At 40.9% G+C, this 21142-nt stretch overlaps 1 protein-coding gene across 1 annotated transcript in view; it reads left to right on the top strand.

The window, feature by feature from the left end:
* Positions 1–21142, top strand: part of plppr5b (phospholipid phosphatase related 5b) — a 230840-nt gene that overhangs the window by 1478 nt on the left and 208220 nt on the right. Inside the window, exons 2-6 of the mRNA XM_044176787.1 lie at positions 1162–1263; positions 2589–2687; positions 5764–6050; positions 14713–14803; positions 17160–17261. Coding sequence (XP_044032722.1) covers positions 14741–14803; positions 17160–17261 — 165 coding nt within the window. The 5' untranslated portion in view covers positions 1162–1263; positions 2589–2687; positions 5764–6050; positions 14713–14740. The remainder of the gene's footprint in view (positions 1–1161; positions 1264–2588; positions 2688–5763; positions 6051–14712; positions 14804–17159; positions 17262–21142) is intronic.

The raw sequence follows: 21142 nt of genomic DNA, 5'->3' as shown, positions 1-21142 counted from the left end.
GAGTTTTGTATTGGATTCTTTGTCTCCTTTGGACCTTGGCTGGATCCTGGATTTTGTAATTTGCCTTCTCCCTTTTGAACTGTTTTGCCACATTGGACTCACTTCCCTGCTTCCACCACTGCCAGCCGGTAACCTATCTGCCTTTTGCCTGTTTGTTGCACTGTCTGCCTGTACCTGCCTGTAAACCATCAACCCCAATAAACACTGTAGCCATCTGGCTAATTCATCTTATACCGCTTCCTGGTCATCTGCATTTGGGTCCACATACCACTACACATCATACGACAGAATGACCCAGCAGAATTGTCCAAGGAAGTGGACCAGATGGTCCGAGATCTGGTGTGCCTAAGGGACATCTGGAGGGAAATACATGACGAGTCTCGCAGAGAGGCAATCAAAGGTTGGGTCGAAACCAGACTCTGGGCTGAGGGAGGCCATCCCTGAGTGGCTCACAGACTTCCTTTACACCCAGACACCACAGCCTGCAACTCCTCAACCGATCCCAGTCCCGAACCCATACCTAGGCACCCATCTTGGTGGTCCTCGCAGCCAAGAGCCTGCACCCCAGCCTGCTGGCCCCCAGTTCATATCCCTACATACTTACCTCCTACGTGCTAGTCTCCAGTCAGCATCTTAGTCTGCAAGCCAGGGGCACCTCAGTCTGTTGCTTTCTTGGCGCCTTCCGGGAAACTCTCCAGGAGGAAGCGTGGCTCCTACAGTTGCTCGCCTGCTCGGCTGCCGCCTCCAGTCCCAGCGCTGCGGCGGAGGCAATCACCCCCTGCCTCTGCTGGATCACATCATACGACATTCTGTGAAGAATGCAGGAAGATGTCGTAGTAGTGATGCATGAACATGGACTTTTTATGTCTCTATTGTGACAGCGAACACAATACATGGCCCAGGAACTATTATGCTGCAACCTAAGCTTATAGACACTTTATGGCTGACTAAAGCAACTTAACTACCCTCTAGCCTAAGTCACATACAAAGGTTGCTCACACTTCCATAAAGGGGAGTCTCAGCTGGTAACACATAGGTGCTGTTAGGCTGAGGTGTTTTCACCTAGGTTGTTAAAAAATAGTTGTTACTGTCAATGAAAAATAACTATTTCATTTATTTATTATTTATTATTACAAATAAAGTATTTGTTTACCTTGATAGACAGGACATGGATCGAACATAGGGATGGATGAGGACAGGAGACCTCATGGAGGGACAGATGAGGAGAAAGAAGAGAGAAGGCAATGAGAGGAAAGTGTACAGGTGAGGAGAGCAGGAGAGGAGAGGGAAGATAAGACAACCTTCCAAAAAACTTCCAAACACAGGAAGTCTGGATGAAACCCATACTGGCCTGAAATACCAAGGTTCAAGCCTTAGTTGTACTATACTACTACTACAATGGCAAGTTTCAAGTACAAAACTACTGTTAAAATATATATAATGTTTTTAATAAATGTATCCACCCTTTTATAGGAATGTTTTTACAAATTTCAATGCACACAGGTTCCTCAGTTTTGGTTGCCTTCAAGCCTGTTGTTGTCCTGGAACATGAAGCTGTCATAGGGGCCTTTAAATGACTGTACCGCCTTACAAAACAAGAACAGTCTCATCACACCAATTGTCCAGCACTATTGGACTAGGCAGAGCTACTTGGTTGTGATTACTTTGAAAAGCTCAAATAAATGGTTCCATACCATTCTTTACTATTTTTTGTTTTCATTATCACCTAGTATGAAAATATTGCAAAAATAATACATGCTCTGCTTCACTTGTATATCAAAAAAACACAAACTATAAGTCTCATTTCACAATCAATGAAATACTGGAGGTCCTTGCTGTAGTGGTGGAGGAGCCCATCCTCAGAGCAGTACAGGCCTCTGTGGCCATAGGCCCTGAGGCTGATGAGAGTACTGTAGTATTGCAGTAATCCCTAATTTAATAGTCAGATAAAAATCATTTTCAGATACATGGACCAAGAGGGGGAACTATGGAGCATGTTCCTAGACCTTGTCACAGTGCAAGATGGGAGGGCAAACACTATAGTGGCTGCAATTAAGGGGGTGCACCAGAAAAAGAACATCCCTACACACAAACTGTTTGGGCTAGGGACTGATGGAACAGCTGTGATGACTAGTATGAACAAAAAATCAATTTAAGCATTTGGGTTTTTACTAGCCTATGTGATACAAATAAGTAGCCTATTTGGCAATCCCATTATGCTGTCCTGTTTCAATTGCGCAAACAGTTGCAGAATGCATTCCCATGGATGGTATCTGTTGCATGTGCTGCACACCACCTGGTACTGGTATGCAAAGACACATCCAGCACCGTGCCATAAATGGATACATCTAAAGAGCACCTGCAGGAGCTTCACATTTATTTCAGAAATAACTGCAACAGGACTGCTGTCCTTCTACTGGCATCAAAGACCATAGGTCTTTGTGATTTGACTGTAAAGGTAAATTTAACAGAAAATGTCAGATGTCAATAATCATCATAAATTAGATTATATCTGTAGTACAACTCCAGAATTGTCTGATTTTAATCAATCTAACTTTATTGTTATCTTTTTTTAATTTGCACTTTAGGAGGTCGAAGACACTCGCTGGCTGTCCCAGCACCAGGCCATCATGAATTTGTGACAGAACCTCAGCGTTGTGTTGGCAGCATTAGCTAATGAGGTGGAGGTAAAACGATGCCAGCAGGCTTCTCAAATACCCATTTCCGACCCCTTGCTCTTTTGTTGCAATTTGCTCCTTGTCATATACTTCCCCCTTAATCTGTTTTATTTTTTGCATAACAAACTTTTGCCTTTAATCTTATCTGTTGAACCTCCATCTTTCATCTCAACACTTCACAGCCCCAATTAACAACACTGTGATTACTTCCACAGTTACAGCACTTTGGTCTCACTCCCTCTCAACACTTAACATATTCATGTTCCCCACCACACCTAGCATGTATTTTCTTTCCTTTGCATACCTTAGCCAAATGCCCAAATTCCTGGCAATGAAAACACCTACTAGGCTTTGGTATGTACTCTCTTACACTGTATTTCATAAATCCAAAGCATAGCTCCTTTGGGAGAACTTTTGTCTCAAACTGTACCAAAATGGTTTCAGTCTCCTTTTTCTCAACTCCCTGGAAATGACCCCCTTGCAACCACTGAACCTCTGCTCTCCACTGTTACTACTTTAGCTACTTTCATTTTTCCAACAATAAATTTCTTTGCCTTCTCCATTTGCACTTCAGTATTACATCCTATAAGCTGGTCTCTATATCCCACTCTCTCATATTTCACTTCTCCAACTTCTCCATCACTCCCTCTAATGATTTTTGTTAGCTTAAGCAGATTGACTTTCTTTACTCCCCCTCTCCCTCCCTCAAATCTTACCACTAAATTAAGCATTCCTGCCTTTGGGTCCTTCTCCTCATCCTCTCTTCCCTCACTCTCCTTTCCACCTGAGCTAGCTGGATCCTTTTTCTTCCTCTTACGGCTAGTCACCTTCATGGATCTGCTCCCTCTCACTACCTCTTCCCACTCACTCTCCCTCCTCTCATCACTAGTTTCCCTGTTCCTCACTAAACGCCATCTGTCTCCTTTCCTGCCATCCTGTCAGTTTCTAAGGAAGTGAGTAAGAATATCGTTTCAGGCCATTGGTCGATATTCCTACCCACTTTTCCCCACAATACCCAATCCTTCAACTATGAAGTCCCGATGTCTGCAAATCCAAAGTCAATGTCGTTTAGTCAATCAGATAAGTTAAAAAAAAATAAAATAAATAAATAAATAAAACGGCATAGCAACATACAACAATTCAAACCTTCCGCAATGATAACCACTTCTACTCTCCACTCAACTCGATTACTACAGTTGTGATAAGTTTGCCCAGTTGTGTGGGTGACCACCAGCACTTGGCACGCCCAGTATACACATGCGCATACATGGTCAGTTCAACACCGACCACACTTCCTCCCGGTGGGAGATCAATGAGCTGTTTTCTTAAATCTACTCTCATTTTCCAGTCCCTCTCTGCCTTTAGCTGCCTTACATCATGACTGTTCAAAACGGCTTGTTCTTATCGCCTTTTTGCATCCAGTGAGTTTACTTCTAAGCGCTTGCTCGCAATGGCTGCTGTAGTGCCTTAGATTTTACATTTTGAGCAAAATGCAACTAGAAAACTCATAACTCTAACAAATATTTTAATAAAGACGGAGAAAAAAACAGCAGTAATAGTATGGGTCGGTGTTTATAAAACTAAATAAATTATCTTGAGAATGCTACTACATTGACTTATGAGTCAAAAAAGGGACTGAGTAGCTTTATATAAAGAAGCTAAAAGAACTTTGATTCTTTAGTGCACCTTGTCATTATTAAGGCTACCCATCATTCATTGTATTCAAAATTATGTATGCTTCATTATGTTGCATGCAAGAGGAAAGCTTACATACAGTAAGATATTAGCCCCAATAGTTATGTTGACAATATCAGATATTTTGGATATTATTCTTAAAGATAGGATATATATAAACAATACACAGCAAAATCGTCAGTGTTAATTCAACGGCAATAGAGTTAAATTCAACACTTTGAAAGTGTCTCTATTGGTCCACTCTACATAGAGTTAAAACTACACTTTTGAAAGTGTTATAACAGAGTTGTTCATAATACAATTTCACTTTAACTACAAACTTCTTTGTATTGGTGTCTTTTTATGCTACTGCGATAGACGTGGCCAAAGGCATTATGTTTTCAGGTTGTCCGTCTGTCCCATTCTTGTGAACGCGATATCTCAGGAACACCTTAAGGGAATTTATTCAAATTTGGCACAAACGTCCACTTGGACTCAAAAATGGACTGATTAGAATTTGCTGGTCAAAGATCAAAAGTCAAAGGTCAACCAAAGGTCACATCCATTCCATTCTCAAGAACGAGATATCTCAGGAACGTCGGGAAGGAATTTCTTCAAATTTATCTCAATGGTTGAAAATTTAACACTAGTCAACATAGGCCAGTGTTGAGTTTACAACACTAGTGTGTAGTGTCAAAAGTTACCACCACCAGTGTTTTTTAACACCAAATTCCTGCCATATTAACACTATATATTATATGCATTCTTTCACCTACGTAACATTGCAAAAATCAGGCACATCCTGTCTCAAAATGATGCCAAAAAACTAGTCCATGCATTTGTTACTTCTAGGTTGGACTATTGCAATTCCTTATTATCTCAAATAAATAAACGTTATCTTTTATTCAATTTATTCAGTTGTGGAATAATATTGTACTGTGTGTCGGAGTGGAATTGGGGATTATAAATTGCCTACAGTGTTCAAATCAACTAAAGAGTTAAATATGGAGTTAATTTTTAGATCCTCTATGCAATTAAATTTTATTTATATAGCGCCAATTCATAACAGAAGTTATCTCATTGCACTTTTCCTATAGAGCAGGTCTAGACCATACCCTTTATAATATTAATTACAGAGACCCAAGAAATCCCACCATGAGCAAGCATTTGGTGACAGTGGCAAGGAAAAACTTCCTTTAAGAGGCAGAAACCTTGGACGGCCATCCGCCGCTGCCATGTTAGGTTTTGAGAGAGAGAGAGAGACCATCTTGTAGTTGAATTATACTAAACAAGAGTTGAAATGACTATATTTTTACTCTCAACTCTAACATTGCAGTTTGTGGTGCTGTTGAATTGTATTGCGAAAATTAATACATTTTCCGTTTTTTCTTATTTCCGACATCACTTGAAGGCAGCATTCACCTTAGCCCACCACAGACTGACCTGAGCCCTGCCTGAGTCTTAGCAGCGGAACCCCCGTGCATGCACCAGCAAGGATCCGGTAATTAAACCAACGAAGATACGTAAAAGTGTGAGGACGTAAACTGGTGTAATCGGATGTTGTGACAGCTGCAGACACCGGACATTGTTGCTATCTGAACAATAAACTGGTGCCGTTTGTTGCTGTTGTTTAGCCGGCTGAGACTCCAGAGAGGCTGCTTAAACTCCTGGAGCTGTCCAATGTAGGAGCCGTCCAAGGTAGGAGCCTCTCCCCGTGTGTCCTGTCGCGTAGCCGCTTGTCTCCACTGCGGACCGGTTAACAAGAGCAGGAAGTGCAGCGGTGTGTCACACACTGTGTCAGATAGCTTTAGTAAAACATTTACTGCGCCAGGTTGGCGATCACCATCAGAATAACAAGTAACAACTGAACAAAACACATATGCCTTTCATTTCTGCTAGCTACAAATCTGACACTATCATTGAGCCTTAACAAGGCGACGACCTCTTTTTCTACAACTACAGTAAACTGAGTTTACCTGTGGACTTCACATCATACACCACATCTCTGGTTACCTAGCAGTAGTTTAGCCATCGAACTTCAGGAAGTTGGTTATCCCCTTGGTCAGTGTGTTAATTTGATGCCAGTCACAGGAAAGAGTATGATATGCTGCAGTTGCTACTGTTTGAATGTTGCTTCTGTGGTTAGAGTTGGATTTATATTAATCTCTTCTCCATTAATTTTACACATCAAGGTCAACTTACTCGCCACAAACAGTACTACTCAGCCTGTGAAAACAGTTGTATAATTCAATTTTATTTATATAGCGCCAATTAATAACAGAAGTTATCTCATTGCACTTTTCCTATAGAGCAGGTCTAGACCGTACTCTTTATAATATTAATTACAGAGACCCATGTCTTCTGTCTGTGTGGAGGTGCTTTGTCAAGACTGAGCAAATGACACTGATGATGTCATAGTGATGTCATCAGGGTTATCTGTTCTTGGGCTTGGTGACTACAAATGTACATATAACTGAAAGGGGGTTTATGATAGATATTTATCAGGCAGGGAAAGTCTAATGTAGAGATAGCTTGCCAATATAGCAGTCTCATCTGTCAAAGAGTTTGCTGACAATGCAATTTATGAAACATGAATATGGATAATTATCAATGACCCAGTAATCAGTCTGTCCTTACTTTTAGGTGATTTTAACTTGATAATGTTCTAACTCTTCAATTTCTTTGGTGTCATTTTGCAATTTTTGCTGTGGTATTTCCACACTGCAATCCTAGAGACTTGTCAGTCAACCAATACTTTGTTATGCTTGAAGCAGACTACTCGACACAGCATCGACCTGTCAAAACAGAAGTATTGCGGCAAGATGCAACAAATCAAGTGACCGGCCAAAAAGAGGCCTCGTTATGCCACCCTTGAATCAGAGAGGTGATGCGCTGGTTTTTAATATGAGATGTCCTTCTCAGTCTACCACAGTATTTATTTTGTATTTAAAGAGTTTCCCTTCGGGGATCAATAAAGTATTTCTGATTCTGATTTAAAAACAGAGCTGTAGAATGTTTGTTTCTTAAGAATGTCGTCACACTGTACAGGTGTTACAGCCAAACCACCTCCAGATGTAGTCTAGTTGATCTGCATGTGTATTTCAGATAAGATACAGATAGAATGTTAATACCAGGTGTAAGTGGGATCATAATGTGATGTGTCACCCTCTGTGACAGACTGCTGACCTGTTCAGGATGTACCCTGTCTCTTGCCCAGCACATGCTAGTATTATTATTATTTTTTTTTTTTTGACAGCAGGCATGGACTTACTCTAAAATGTCCTGTAGATGTGTTTAGTCTATATGTGTCAGCCCTGTGATAGATGTATGGCTTATTGAGGATGTTGTTTTTGAGTTTATGGCTGTATTTGTAATCATTTCTGATATTTTGCTAATTTTTCTTTAGGTTATTTGACTTATGAATTGCAAACCTCTCACACTTTAAGGTGTATCATTTTTAGCTTATGTTTTCTATTTATGCCACTTTGTGTATTTTAACATATTAATTTTATATATGATGGTTTTATTATTTGTCTGTTGTGTTGAATGTCCTGTCTGTCCTGTTGCACTATGAGCTCACCAAGGAAAATTCCTAACATCATTTGCTGTAATAGCAATAAACTTAACTCAACTCGATTGTTCACATGAAAAGTGAATAATGTAGTTGTGAAGAATGAAGAAAGAGAGCTGATACAGCAGTTCAGACCCTGCCTACTTTCACACCTCCACACACCTGACCAATCACTTTGTGAAGTGGGCGTGATTGTTGCATTGTCTGTTTCACAAAGTTGCAAAACTGTTGTATGCAATCCCTCCCACTTCAGACATTAGAAAGGTCAAGTCAAGTTTATTTATATAGCACATTTGATATCACAAGCATAGACTCAAAGTGCTTCAAAATAAAAAGCAAAGAAAAACAAAGATCATACATGACAAAAACATATGAGATAAGAACATATAGGATAAGAAGTTATTACAATAAAAAGGGAAATAAGATAAAAAGGTATTATTATTATTATTAAAAAAGGAATACTAGCTGTAAGAAATGTTTGGCTATCCAATATTTGATATCAGCAATGCATTGGATGTGTTTTCATCAGTGTAGGAGTGAAATGAAATTTTGTATTGCTGAATGATGGACCCAAGTGGGAGTGTATACAAATTAAACAGCAGTGGACCAATTATTGACCCTTGAGGGAATCCATATGGAATGCCGACTTCAGTTAAGAACTGTGCCTCTAAGGCCTAAACAGTGTTCAAGGCGCTGAAGAAGAATTATATGGCTAACTGTATCGAAGGCTACACTGAGGTCAAGAAGTACCAGAATAGAAACTTGATGGTTGTCTGGGCTAATTTTAAGATCATTAACAACTCAGACCGCGGCAGTTTCTGTACTGTTGTTAACTCTAAAACCAGACTGCTAAACATCAAACAAATTGTTATATGACAGATACGTAATTGTTGTTATACAATACCACCTTTTCAAGAATGGAAGGTTTGAGATTAGTCTGTAGTTCTCAGAGACAAATTGATCAAGATTACTTTTTTTCAACGATGGTGTTATAATATCATGTTTGAGACCTGTGGGGAAGATTCCAGAGAGTAGGGAGGTATCAACAATCTCAAGGACATCATCTACCAAACAGCAGAAAACATTTTTGAACAACTTGGTAGGCACTGGGTCAAGAGCACATGTTGTAGAACTTAACTGCTGCACCACTTTTTGTAGTTCACCACTCTGAATAAGGGCGAGGTTGGAGTGTTGGCAACATGGTACTGAGTGGAAGAAGAGTGGTCACACCCACCAGCAGAGGAAGCCACAATATTATTCCTAATATTAGACATTTTATATTTTTAGTATGAGGCAAATTCATTACATTTCTCTGAAGAGTGGAGCTCAGCAGGTGTTGGTCTAAGAGGATTAACATGTTTATCAATTGTACTAAACAGAAACTTAGACTTATTCAAATTTTCAGTACTAATTTGAGAAAAGTAATGCTGTCTAGATTTTTTAATTTCTTTGTTATATTTACTAATCAGATCCTTATTGATATTATAATCAACCTGCAATTTGGTCTTACGCCACTTGTGCTCAGATTCTTTTTAGTGCCCTCACTCTTTCCACATTCCTCCAAGGTGTTTTTGTTTTACCATACATCAACTTTATATGTCATCCATAATTTGTGTCACTGAAAAGTTAAAATTATGGATGAAATTGTTACACAAAGACATGGAAGACAAATTAAAATCAGAATGTGACCAGGTACACCTAACAGAGTTAAATAAACCCGTCAGATGTGTCTGCACAAATGGAGCATCTTTTGACTAATTTTAAACCAGGCACATGTTTGGTCATCCAACATTGACAAAAATACAAAAGTGATCTGAAATCCCGAAATTTAGAGTGCACTTTGGGGTTATATCAACATTGGTAGAGCAGCCAAAGGAGCAAAGAAGTTTGACAGCTCCAAATCAGTGGCATCATCCTGGGAATTATAGAGGGGAAGGGAGAGTCTATTCTTGCCCTTGACTACTGAGGCCCAGTGGAACAGTTAGGAGATGGGTTGACTCAGTGGAGGCTGGTGGAAAATTTTCTAGGTAGGGGTGTGCCACATCCAATCAATTTCAGCAAACATCCCAGTATGATTTTCCACATTCTCTTAGCAAGGCCTGAGTTGTATCATTGAGCCATGAAAGAGCTCAAGATTTTGATCTCCTATTTTTGAGAGGAGCAATAGAATCAAGTACTTCCAAACAGATTTTGTCAAAATGGGTGACGAGCTCATCAGTGTCCTTGTGGGATTACATGACAGATATATCATTGTGAGTTGCCAGGAAAGCATCAGAGAATTTGGTTGCAGAGGTTGCGTTAAAGATGCGTGAATTACCTTATGGTCAGACACACACATATTCTTTGTTTTAGGATTATTTATGAGCAAGCCAAGTGAAAGTATAAGGTCAAGAGTATGACCCTTTACATGCGTAGGTTCATTTACAAATTGAGTAAGGTTAAACGACTCAGTGAGCTGCATAAAATCAGTGACAAGCGCATGTGAAGGGCAACACACATTAAAAATCACCAAGTATTAAAATTCTGTCATATCTAGGCACAATGAGAGACAGAAGATCAGATAATTCCTGGATGAAATCTTGGTTCATTTTAGGAGGTCTGTAGACTATGACACAGAGCAGTGGAGCCTTACCATTTGTTAGAAAACACAGTGATTCAAAGGTGTGAAAAGTGCCATTAAAGATGGGGGAACATTTTATATGATTTTTGTGAATAACAGCTAGAGAGATGAAAATGGCCTTGCTACTGGACTCTAGAGCGTTAAGAAGAAGATAAAAATCTTGTTTCAAAAGTTCAGATTGTCGACGTTGGATGTCATTAGTGCCAGCGTGAATGATGACTGTGCAAACAGAGTTAGCAGACCAGTAAGCTCGCCTATAACATCAGTTACCTTAGCTCCATGAAGGCAGTGGATCACCGCCGAGTCGGACTTGATGTCCCTGATGATGGAGTCCCCAATGATAAGGGTTGTTGGCTGTGGCTGTGATGAGGGGGTGACGAGGGAGCAGGGATGACTGCCGTGTGGCGAGGCCAGATGCCATTGACAGCGGATTACAGCCTCGTTCAGCATCTTATGGCTGGAAAAGGAGGTCGTTTCCCTTTGGAGGGGGCCACTTATTTGGCCTTCCAAGGGTGGAAAGTCAGACCGCCCAATCAATCCCAGCCACCGGTGATGAAGGAGCTGCAGCGTTGGCAGGTGCCTTAGTGGGGGAGTCAGGTTCAGGTGGAATGGTCGCAGGGGCATCAGCCCAGTGAGCTGGAGCCTCGTCAGACAGAACCGCGTAGCGATTCAAGAGTTCCAGCCGTGGTGGTGAGGCAGCATGATCGGATCACTCCTTCGGCTGCGGGCCACCACCTCTGCCCAGGACGAACGGTGGTTGGGAGTTGAGCAGGAGGATGGTTGTGGACAGGTGGAGGGGTCTCACAGGACTATGTCCTGGCAGGCTGACAGCAATCCATTTTGACTGCCCAGAAGCCACGTCCATAAGGCTGGACAGGAGTGATTATTTTTTCTGTAATTCACCGGAGAGTGGTCGAATATCTTCCTTGTGGTTAGTAATAATCCTGTATGCTTTGCAGAACTATCACCTGTGCCCTGGTGGTCTCATGTTTCCTTATTTTATATGACAGGTGCTTCATATCTCTCACTCCCGTAACTGTCCATGCTGAATCTGTCCCCGTTGTTTTAAAATGCAAGCACAGAAAGCAAAATAAGGCATTAGCATGATTGCATCCAGCTACCCAGGCCTTTCTGGTGTACCAGCTATGAGAGAAGCCTTGCATACACTGCTTCCCTTTTTTCGCTAACCTGCTGTCTGATTGCGAGGTCAGGTTGATCTGGGCGATAAAATAATCGCCCTTTTCGGATTCTAAAAAACCAAACCTAGCTAACAGCAGTCCAGGCAGTCCAGTAGGCTACATCCAGCTGACAAGATTACTTATAACTTAAGATCCAAATGTCTGATGACAAAAAGTGTTGCGTAAACAACGCCGATGTATACCCACAGAGGTCATGTCGTCCGTCCGTGTCGTATGCAGTCCCTCCCACTTCAGACGTTAGAACAGTGTGGGGGGAGATGCTGTTTGACTATTTGAAGCAGTCTGTTTGAAGCAGGCTGACTCCTATAGTCTGTTCACTGTGCATGGGAAGATCATAGTGCTAAGAGACCAGCCTAGAGTGTGTTTGACTACTGGGATCATTTCTAAGAAAATCTTTTAAGCTTCAGTGAATTTTTTTATGAAATGCTTCTCATTCTGAAAACAGCAGCCATTTAAAACAGTTACAAGTTATAGTCGTTGACCTGAAGCTGCTGCTGAATGTATGCTGCTGTATGCAGAATTCACCCCTGAGATTGCATCACAAAGCCACACAATCTTGTATATTTTAAAAGGCTTATCCAGAAGCAGCAGGGTTTGCCTCCACCAAAGGCCCACATGGGGTACGATAGATGTTAAAAACATGCGACAGTGTTCGACTACAATGACAGATTCGCACAGTTCTCCTGGAATAGTCTCAGTGATTTGCTGTTTGATGTGCTGTGTAATGAGGGCTGGCGGACTGCTGCTCAGCTTTATAAAGGTCACTAGATTTCAAGCTGGATGTGCATGCTGTGCTAGTCTGTAAACACTGTGTGTGTATGTGTGTGTGTGTGTGTGTGTGTGTGTGTGTGTGTGTGGATACTCAGGATGGACTGTAGCACTTTGAATGTCATCTTGAGATTCTCCTGGGTATCCACGGGTCCTTCTGATGTCTGAAATAATCTCAGATTAACTGCTGACTATGAAGAGGCTTTACAGGGTCTTGCATTTCATTAAATCAAATAACCCGACGTCACTGGATGTCATGTCCCAATAATAATTTATTTTCTGGAGTGTGTTCTCTTGCTCTACCTGTAAAGGATAATTCTGCTTTATCACAATCTGGGTTGTATATTCATGGTTTTGTCCATCATTTCTATCAGTTCTGATAACATTGTGCTCAACAAGTTAATTGCTGAGATCTGGGAACACGGTGACATCATTAATTCAGAAAAGTCAAGGAACAGCAGCAGTCAGATGATCAGACAGGTTGTAAACAAACGTCCAGGTTAATCAGACTTATTTGGAAGAGAAAACAAAGATTAACAGTAAAATTATGACCCAAACTGTCTGTTGTACATCCATCATGGGTCTGTCCTGACATTAGAAACAACAGCATTTGTTGTTTGTTCACATGCCTAAAACAACCTATTTTTATGTTAACCTGACAAGGACCTCTAGTGGTCATGTGAATTATTACTCTTGTCTGTCAGAAGCAAAGGTGGAAGTAGTGTAGTTTGATGTTTTTATAGAGCCACAAAACTTTGTAGGGAGGAGTTGTGTGCATGGATGAAAGGCCCTCCTCTTGGCATTCAGGATGTCTTTGATGTCCTTTGTTACCCACGGTTTGTTATTTGGATAACAATGGACCATCTTGGTTGGGACATTGCAGTCCACACAGAAGTTAATGTAGCCAGTGATGCACTCAGTGAGCCCATCAATGTCCTCTCCATGAGGCTCACAGAGTACATCCCAGTTTGTCACCTCAAAACATTCCTGCAGTGTCTCATAGGCCTCTTCTGACCATCTCCTCACTGTCCTTGTGGTCACAGGCTGCCTCTTAACCAGAGGCACATAACAGGGTTTGAGGTGAACCAGGTTGTGGTCTGACCTACCCAGGGGGGAGGGGGGAAGAGCTGTATGCATCCTTAACGTTAGCATACAGCAGGTCCAGTGTCCTCTCCTCTCTAGTAGGACAATTCACATACTGGGTGAAATTAGTCAGTGTTGTTGAAACACTGACATGGTTGAAGTCACCCGAGATTAATATGAGTGCACTCGGGTGTTGAGTCTGGAGTTGTGTTATGTTGGTGTTGAGTCTGTGAGTTGTATCTCAAGTCTGAACATGTTGGAATTAGCCTGTAAAATACCCACCATGTGTAAGTCTTCGATTGTAGACACCCTAGGCTCCCAAAAAAATACAGATGACATTTATTGTCATCTTTGTTGTAGCGATTATTTTGGTAAGAACACTGCCACGTTTAAATAAACTGGAATTCTCCTTTGCTGTCCATTTTATATCTTCCAATTTGAATTTAATTTTTTTATCTTCAGTTATTTATCCTTACTTTACTGTAAAGCAATTTGTAACATTGTTATCTGCATGTTTACAAGACTTGCAAATAAAAACACAATGTTACAAAGTGATTTCCTTGTTCATTAATGTCTCTATATTTTGCTCCTACACAAACACATTTTAAGTTATACTGTGAAGGATTTACATTGACAAGAAAAAAATGACATTTTGAGCCACTGTGGCATCATGACCAAAGGGATCCATCTACTTGTTTGTAATTTATTACTAATGACACCAAGTGTAAAGTAGGGACACTGCAGTTTTTAGTTTTTGTATACAGTATCAGTTCAGCAGAGCAGACTGAACAGTTAGAAATGAGATTATGTCTTTTGATTTTATACATTCCTGTAGTGAGCATGGACACTGACATTGTCTGTCCAAAGACAGTGCTTGTTTTCTGTATTGTATATAAGATACAAAATATGCACAGTATATTGATCTTCATAGTACACTTTAGAATGCAAGAAAGATCAGCTGGCTTAATGGGTTTTCAGTGGACCACGGCACATTGTGATGTCCTGGGTTTAAATTCAGCCCAGAATCTTTATTATTCCCCCTTTTTTCCCCCAATCGTTCTTGTCTGTCACACTTGTCCACATTCTGTCTATTCTAACTTGTCTTATTTTTCTCTGCAGTTCATGCTGATAAGAAGAGCAAGTCAACATGCCTCCAAAACAACTCACTAGAAAAGAGCAAAGGACATTGTACACCTCATTGGCAGGAGAGGTAAGATATGTTTCATAAATACCAGCGAGGAGGTGTAAGACAGTGTAAGATGGATGCCTTCATCCTTTCTGATTCTGAGCCTTAATTTTCTGCTCAGAAAAGTTCACCACACAGTTTTACAAGGTAAAAGGGAGGTAACACTTCATAGCACCAGTTTTACAGGGTAATCCAGTGATGGACATGACATATTGAATGTATATATTAAATTTGTATGTATTTATTGCAGTTGGTGATTATTTAATATACACGAAATAAACTGTTAAACATAGTGGTGCCTGAAGAGTGCGGTAAGGATCATAAATAGAAACTGGTAAACAGTAAATTGTAAATACATAATATACACAATGCCAAAAAATATGAATAGGTTAACTATAAGGATCATAAAAATACTATCAGGTTAATGGTAAGGATCATTCTTGGTGGGTTGCATATAGATATGTATGACAAAGTGGCTTATAGCTATGCATGTGTTGTAAGCGGGGGTGCTGTATGGAGGTATGTGGACCCAAAAGCAGATGACGAGGAAGCGGAAGTAGCTGGATGACTACCGTGTTTATTGTTGGGTGGAATGCAGGCAAGAACAGGCAGAGGTGAGCAGACAGGTAATGAGCAGACAAAAGCCAAAATCCAAAAATCCAAAATCCAAACAAGGTTCACCAGAGAACAAAGAATCCAAGATAAACTCAGTCAAGGGCTTGGCAAGGAACAACACCATGTGTACAACAATGATCCAACCCAGAACAAAGAAAAGACCCAGACTAAATACCCAAGGGGAGGTGAGACAACGAGACACAGGTGCAAACAATCAAGGGAGGACCAACAATCAAAACTAGAGGGAAAACACAGACAGGAAGTAAAAACACAAGACACACAAGGGAAGGAGACTACTACAAAATAAAACAGGAAGTGTCAACACCAAAACTACCACAGCATGTACAATATCAAATCTGAAATACAGGTGTATACAAGTGTATATGGTTAGTTTGTAATGTTCATGATTATGTCCATGATATTGCATGTAATGTCCCATTATTGCACATTATTAGTTAGTTGTAATTATTGTAATCCATGACAAACAGTAATCTAGAGAGAAAGAGAGATTAAATGAAAAGAGGAGAACAAAGCTGAAATGGAGGCTGGAGCCACCTCAGCACCCCATGCCTCTGCTATCCATCTCTCGATATGAGGTAGATAATAATAATAATAATAAGAAGAAGAAGAAGAATTATTATTATTATTTTCTTATTATTTTATTTGTATAGCACTTTTTAAGATAGAAGCACAAAGTGCTTTCCATAGACAGCATAAAAAACAAAAAAAACAAAAGATGAGTTTGATTGCCACGGGAAGAAAGGCTTTCCTGTGGTGTTCTGTCGTGCATCGTGGTGGTAACAGTCTACTGCTGAAAATGCTCCGGTGCATGACCAGCACGTTGTGGAGAGGGTGAGAGCCATTGGCCATGATGCTCCGCAGTTTGCGCAACATCCTCCTCTCTGACACCACCATCAAAGAATCAAGCTCCAACCTCAGGACAGAGCCAGCCTCGCTGATGAGCTTGTTGATTCTGTTGGCATGCTGCCCCAGTAGGGTGATGGCATAGGCATGGTGAAGCAGGAAGATGATGGCGTCTTTCACTCCCACCTTTGGCTGGTAGGCAAATTGAAGTGATGGTTTAACCAAGGGCTGTAGGTGTGACAGGACCAGTCTCTCCAGGGACTTCATCAGGTGGAAAGTCAGTGTCACCAGTCTGTAGTCATTGGAGGCACCAGGATGTGCCTTGTTAGGTACAGGAACCAGGCAGGATGTCTTCCACACACAGGGACCCTTTCCAGACTCAGGCTAAGGTTATAGATGCGCTGGAATACTCCACACTGCTGGGCAGAACACTCTTTGAGTACCCTCAGGCCGACGGTGTTGGGACCCGCAACCTTGCCTGGGCAGAGTCTATCCAGCTCTCTTCTCACCTGCTCCGCTGTGAAGGCTGGTGTGCAGTGCAGTAGCTGTGAGGGAGGAGAAAGCCAGTGTAGTGTTGTTGGGGGGGACAGGCATGGTGTTGTTGGAGAGAATATGTGGGGGAGGGGGGACAGTACAACAGGGGAGTTGAGGGGGAAGGTGGTTGAAAGAGCTTGGGGAGGGGTAAACAGGGCCCCTGCCATCAAATCTGTTGAGAAAAAAGATTCAACTTATTGGCCAAATTCAGGTCCCCCCTTGATACTCCTCATGCCACTCCACAGATCCCTCACATTGTCCTGTTGGGGTTTTTGTTCCAGTTATCTCCTGTAGCTGTCCTTGTTTAATCCTCACCTTAAGTTCTCTCTGAACCCATTTCACCTCTTCCCTCTCCCCGTCTCTGAAGGCCTCATTCAAGACGACCTTGACATCTCTGGTGAGCCAAGGTTTGTTGTTAGGAAAACAGCAACTAAACTCACAGAAGTTGATGTACCCCGTTATCAAATCTGTGAGTCCATCAGCGTACTCTCCATGTGAATTACAGAGCACATCTCTTTCCAGTCCTAATAGTCAGAGGCTACAGCTGGACTAGAGGCTTGTAGAGGGGCAGAAGGTGGATCAGGTTGTGATCTGATCTTCTGAGGGGAGGGAGGGCTATGGAACTGTGCCTCCTTAACATTGGCATACAGCAGGTCCAGTGTCATATTTCCCCTGGTTGGACAGTCTCAGGGAAATGGCAAGCATGAACCCAGAGGCACAACACACAGACGATCAGGTTAAGATGAAAGTTCTCATTTACTTCAGTCAAAAGGCAAGCAGGGATCAATACAAGGTAATCAGTCAGAACAGGCTAACTCATCCAAGTAGGGGTCAGGCAGAGAATCCAAAGAACAATGGTCCGGCAGGCAGAAAGCAAAGGCTGGAAAGCTAGGGCAGATGCAAACTTGACAGCCTGGTAGGGAATGAGTGAACATGGGCTGGTATATATACTGAGGGACTAATGAGGGGAAAGTTGGAGGTGATTGAACTGGTGGGAAAGGGGTTATTGCAGGGCAGGAGGGATTGGCTGGATCTGGAATGACAAGAGAGTTAGAATGATGGCAGGATGAACAGAGCAAAACAACAGAATGAATATTATGAGCTGGCGGGAGTTGTGACACCAGACATCATGATGAAGGCATTCGGGTGCTCTGTCTGAAGTCTCGTGATGACTGGGTGTATGACCTCAATCGCGAGTGCCGTGTTAGTTGAGTGAGGAACTTAAACAACCAGAATGATAGCATGGAAAAGTCTCTTGGTAAATAATATGGACGTAGGCTCACCACAAACAATGTCCAGGCTGCACACATGCTCTTTAACCGTGATATGACCAGGATTGCACAATTTGTTAACGAGAATAGCAAATACCCCATCTTGCCTCTTGCCACTCTCCCTGAGTAGTATATAAGGGGGACATTTTTCTTGCACACGCATGGGGCTAATAGACACTCGTGCACGTGCATGACCTATGGTGCACGAGCATCTGCATGTACACCGCATGTCTGGGGTGCGAGCATGCCCATTCACGCCTCACAGTGTAGGCTTTCACCTCTTCAGTCTCTCTCTGTGTGTGTGTGAGTGTGGTGTAAAGGAGGGTCAGTCACTCTTTCTTTTCGCACCAGGAGGTGTTAATTTTTTTCTTTTTACACTTTAATATGTATTTTCCCACAGTAGATACACTGGGTTAGGGTGTTAATAAATGACATTTGGGTCTATTTCCCACAAACTAATAGTGATACGCTGCAGACAGATAGAGGATGTGAAAAGTGGGGCTACATCCTCACATGTGTGTGTGATTATCATTGGCACGCAAGACCCCACCATCGGATGAGAGGTGTTGAGTAAAGGAAATAAATCTAGCCCTTTTATCCTTTCCTTTCCTTAAGTTTTAAAACATGTCCCCATACGTCCTCAGATCGCCAGTTGTTTTAATAAATGTAATGAAGTACTTTTTGCATCTGTGCACACTGGCGACTTTTCTCGCTGGGCTTTGCAATTTTCTTCATTGAAAAGCGACTTGCGTCAATCTAAAGAGTTACTCAGACCATCAGAGGAAAAGCGGGGAAAACAATAGCCTACATATATTTATATATACGCAGAGTCATCTCAGCAGTGCCGGGCCTCTCCTCTCCTCTCGTGATGTGTGTGCATGTAGGAATGATGGTGTTACTATGGTTACTAAGGATGCTATGTGCCTCTTTCGTTGTAAAATTATTCTGACAGTAAAGGAAATGTTAGTGAAGGATTATAATATATTCATAGATAAATAAATAAATAAAAATTGTATTTTCTACAAAGTCAGATGCAGGATGTAAAACGGGGATGTCTTATTCTCTTCATGTGATGAGCTCACATCTGTGGCCTTCTGTGATGGAAACTGGGACCATCTATACTGGAATTATCAAAGTTACAGGACACCGTAACATGTAGAAACTCTTTATATTTACTTTTTAATAGAAATGGTCTATTTTGCATGTGCACACAATTTTGTTGATTTATTTGCCAAATCATAATATAGGAGACAACAAGCAAATAATGTAATTTTAAAAAAGTAATCCTAAACTCATTGGTGTAAATAATAATAATAGAGTGCAATATTGATGCAATAGGGAAAAAACTGCTGTTTCTTGGGCTAAAACATATCCCGATATGTTAGTGAGGGATTGTGACGTATTCATAAATAAATAAATATTAATTGTATTTTCTACAAAGTCAGATGCAGGATGTAAAACAGGGGTGTCTTATTCTCTTCATGTAATGAGCTCACATCTGTGGATGTCTGTGATGGGAACTGGGAATTCCAGTATAGATACTAGAATTATATGTGTGTGTGCTGAAAAACAGGGGTCCTCTTCCCTTCACACATCCCTCTTCCTTTCACGGACATATGGTCTGATTGAGGCATCCCTATAAGATTATCTGAGTATATAAAATAAAAATTATGAAAATTATCTGGAAGATCTCGCTTGCAATTCATGTATTTAAACATAAATAAGCATGTTTGAAAAACATTTATCTTAAAAAAAAGAGGTTCAGGTGGATCTTTCTCAAAAGCTTCTTCTGAACCAGGGAGAAATATGGGAAATGGCATACATTATTAATACGTTTTTTATCCCAGTTTAATCTTTCATCTGCAATAAATCTTGTGAATTGTATGGTACTTGGAGAATCCCTGTTTCATTTCTATTTATTTCAGATTAATTTTGGAGTAGGAGTCTGATTTTATTACGTAAGATCGATTCCCATGGGTAATCAGGTATAGAGCAATGGTAGGTAGACTGAAGAGGTAAAGAGAAACCCACACTGTCAGACGCGACCAGGCATGTCCGCACCCCAGACATGAACGTCACTCATGGATGCTCATGCATCATAGGTCATGCGCATGCACAAAAAATGTCCCCTTTATATACTACTTCCCTGCAATTCCTGTCTGCCAGTACAGTCTGGAAGTCACATTCAAATTCACTTACTTATTTAGAGGCTTTCATGGGACCGTTTATCAGGGGCTAGGACTTTATGTCACAGTGAAATGGAGCTTAGAGCATATTTAGCTTCCATAATGGGACATACCGGTATTTCAGATAGAAACAGAATGTGTGGTATGGTATAGTTTTGATAGTGATTTCTAAATCAAATCCTTCAGATTTCATTGGCTTGCTAATGAGTGGGCGCAGCTTAGTGAATACAGTGCATAATAGAGCAGTCGTACAGAGTTGCAGAGAGATATAGAGCTGTACACCTCCCTCACCTGCGTTATTAGATCAGGAGGAGGAGGAGGACGAGGGACAAATGAATAAATTAGAACACAACCACATTCTTTGGAGATGTAAACAAAGTTTTTGTCAAATGTTACTGCAAACCATGAAATTCAAAAACTACAATTTTCCCCAAATTATATTAAAAAACCTTTACCACATAAGCTAAAGCAAACAGTACATTCAATTTGTATGAGTTATGGCAAAAACTTTGCTCCTTTGGCATAAGTGGCAGTTTTTATTAATGCAATGCTGCCTTTTTTGGGGTTGTATATAAAGAGCAACAAGTTTGACTTCATGGTTGTTTTATTTCAAATCCACGGTTCTAAACGAACATATTATTAAATATATACTATTGAAACTTAAAAGTTTATATACTCTATGTTCATTTTTATCCTTCAAGAGCATACACATGTTGAGAATCTCTCTTAAAACCTCTCTAACATCTGTGGTCTCTAGGGAATCAAAGTGCAACTGTTGAACGACAACAAAGAGAGGAATTGGCAAAGTGATATAGGATGTAACAAATATACATACATAATATACTCCAATGGATCATCTCTCAAGATGCTAATTTGTATAGTCAATCTGTTTT

This window comes from Siniperca chuatsi, linkage group LG19 (assembly GCF_020085105.1).
Source record: "Siniperca chuatsi isolate FFG_IHB_CAS linkage group LG19, ASM2008510v1, whole genome shotgun sequence".
Taxonomy (NCBI): domain Eukaryota; kingdom Metazoa; phylum Chordata; class Actinopteri; order Centrarchiformes; family Sinipercidae; genus Siniperca; species Siniperca chuatsi.
This window is presented reverse-complemented; position numbering and strand designations above follow the sequence as displayed.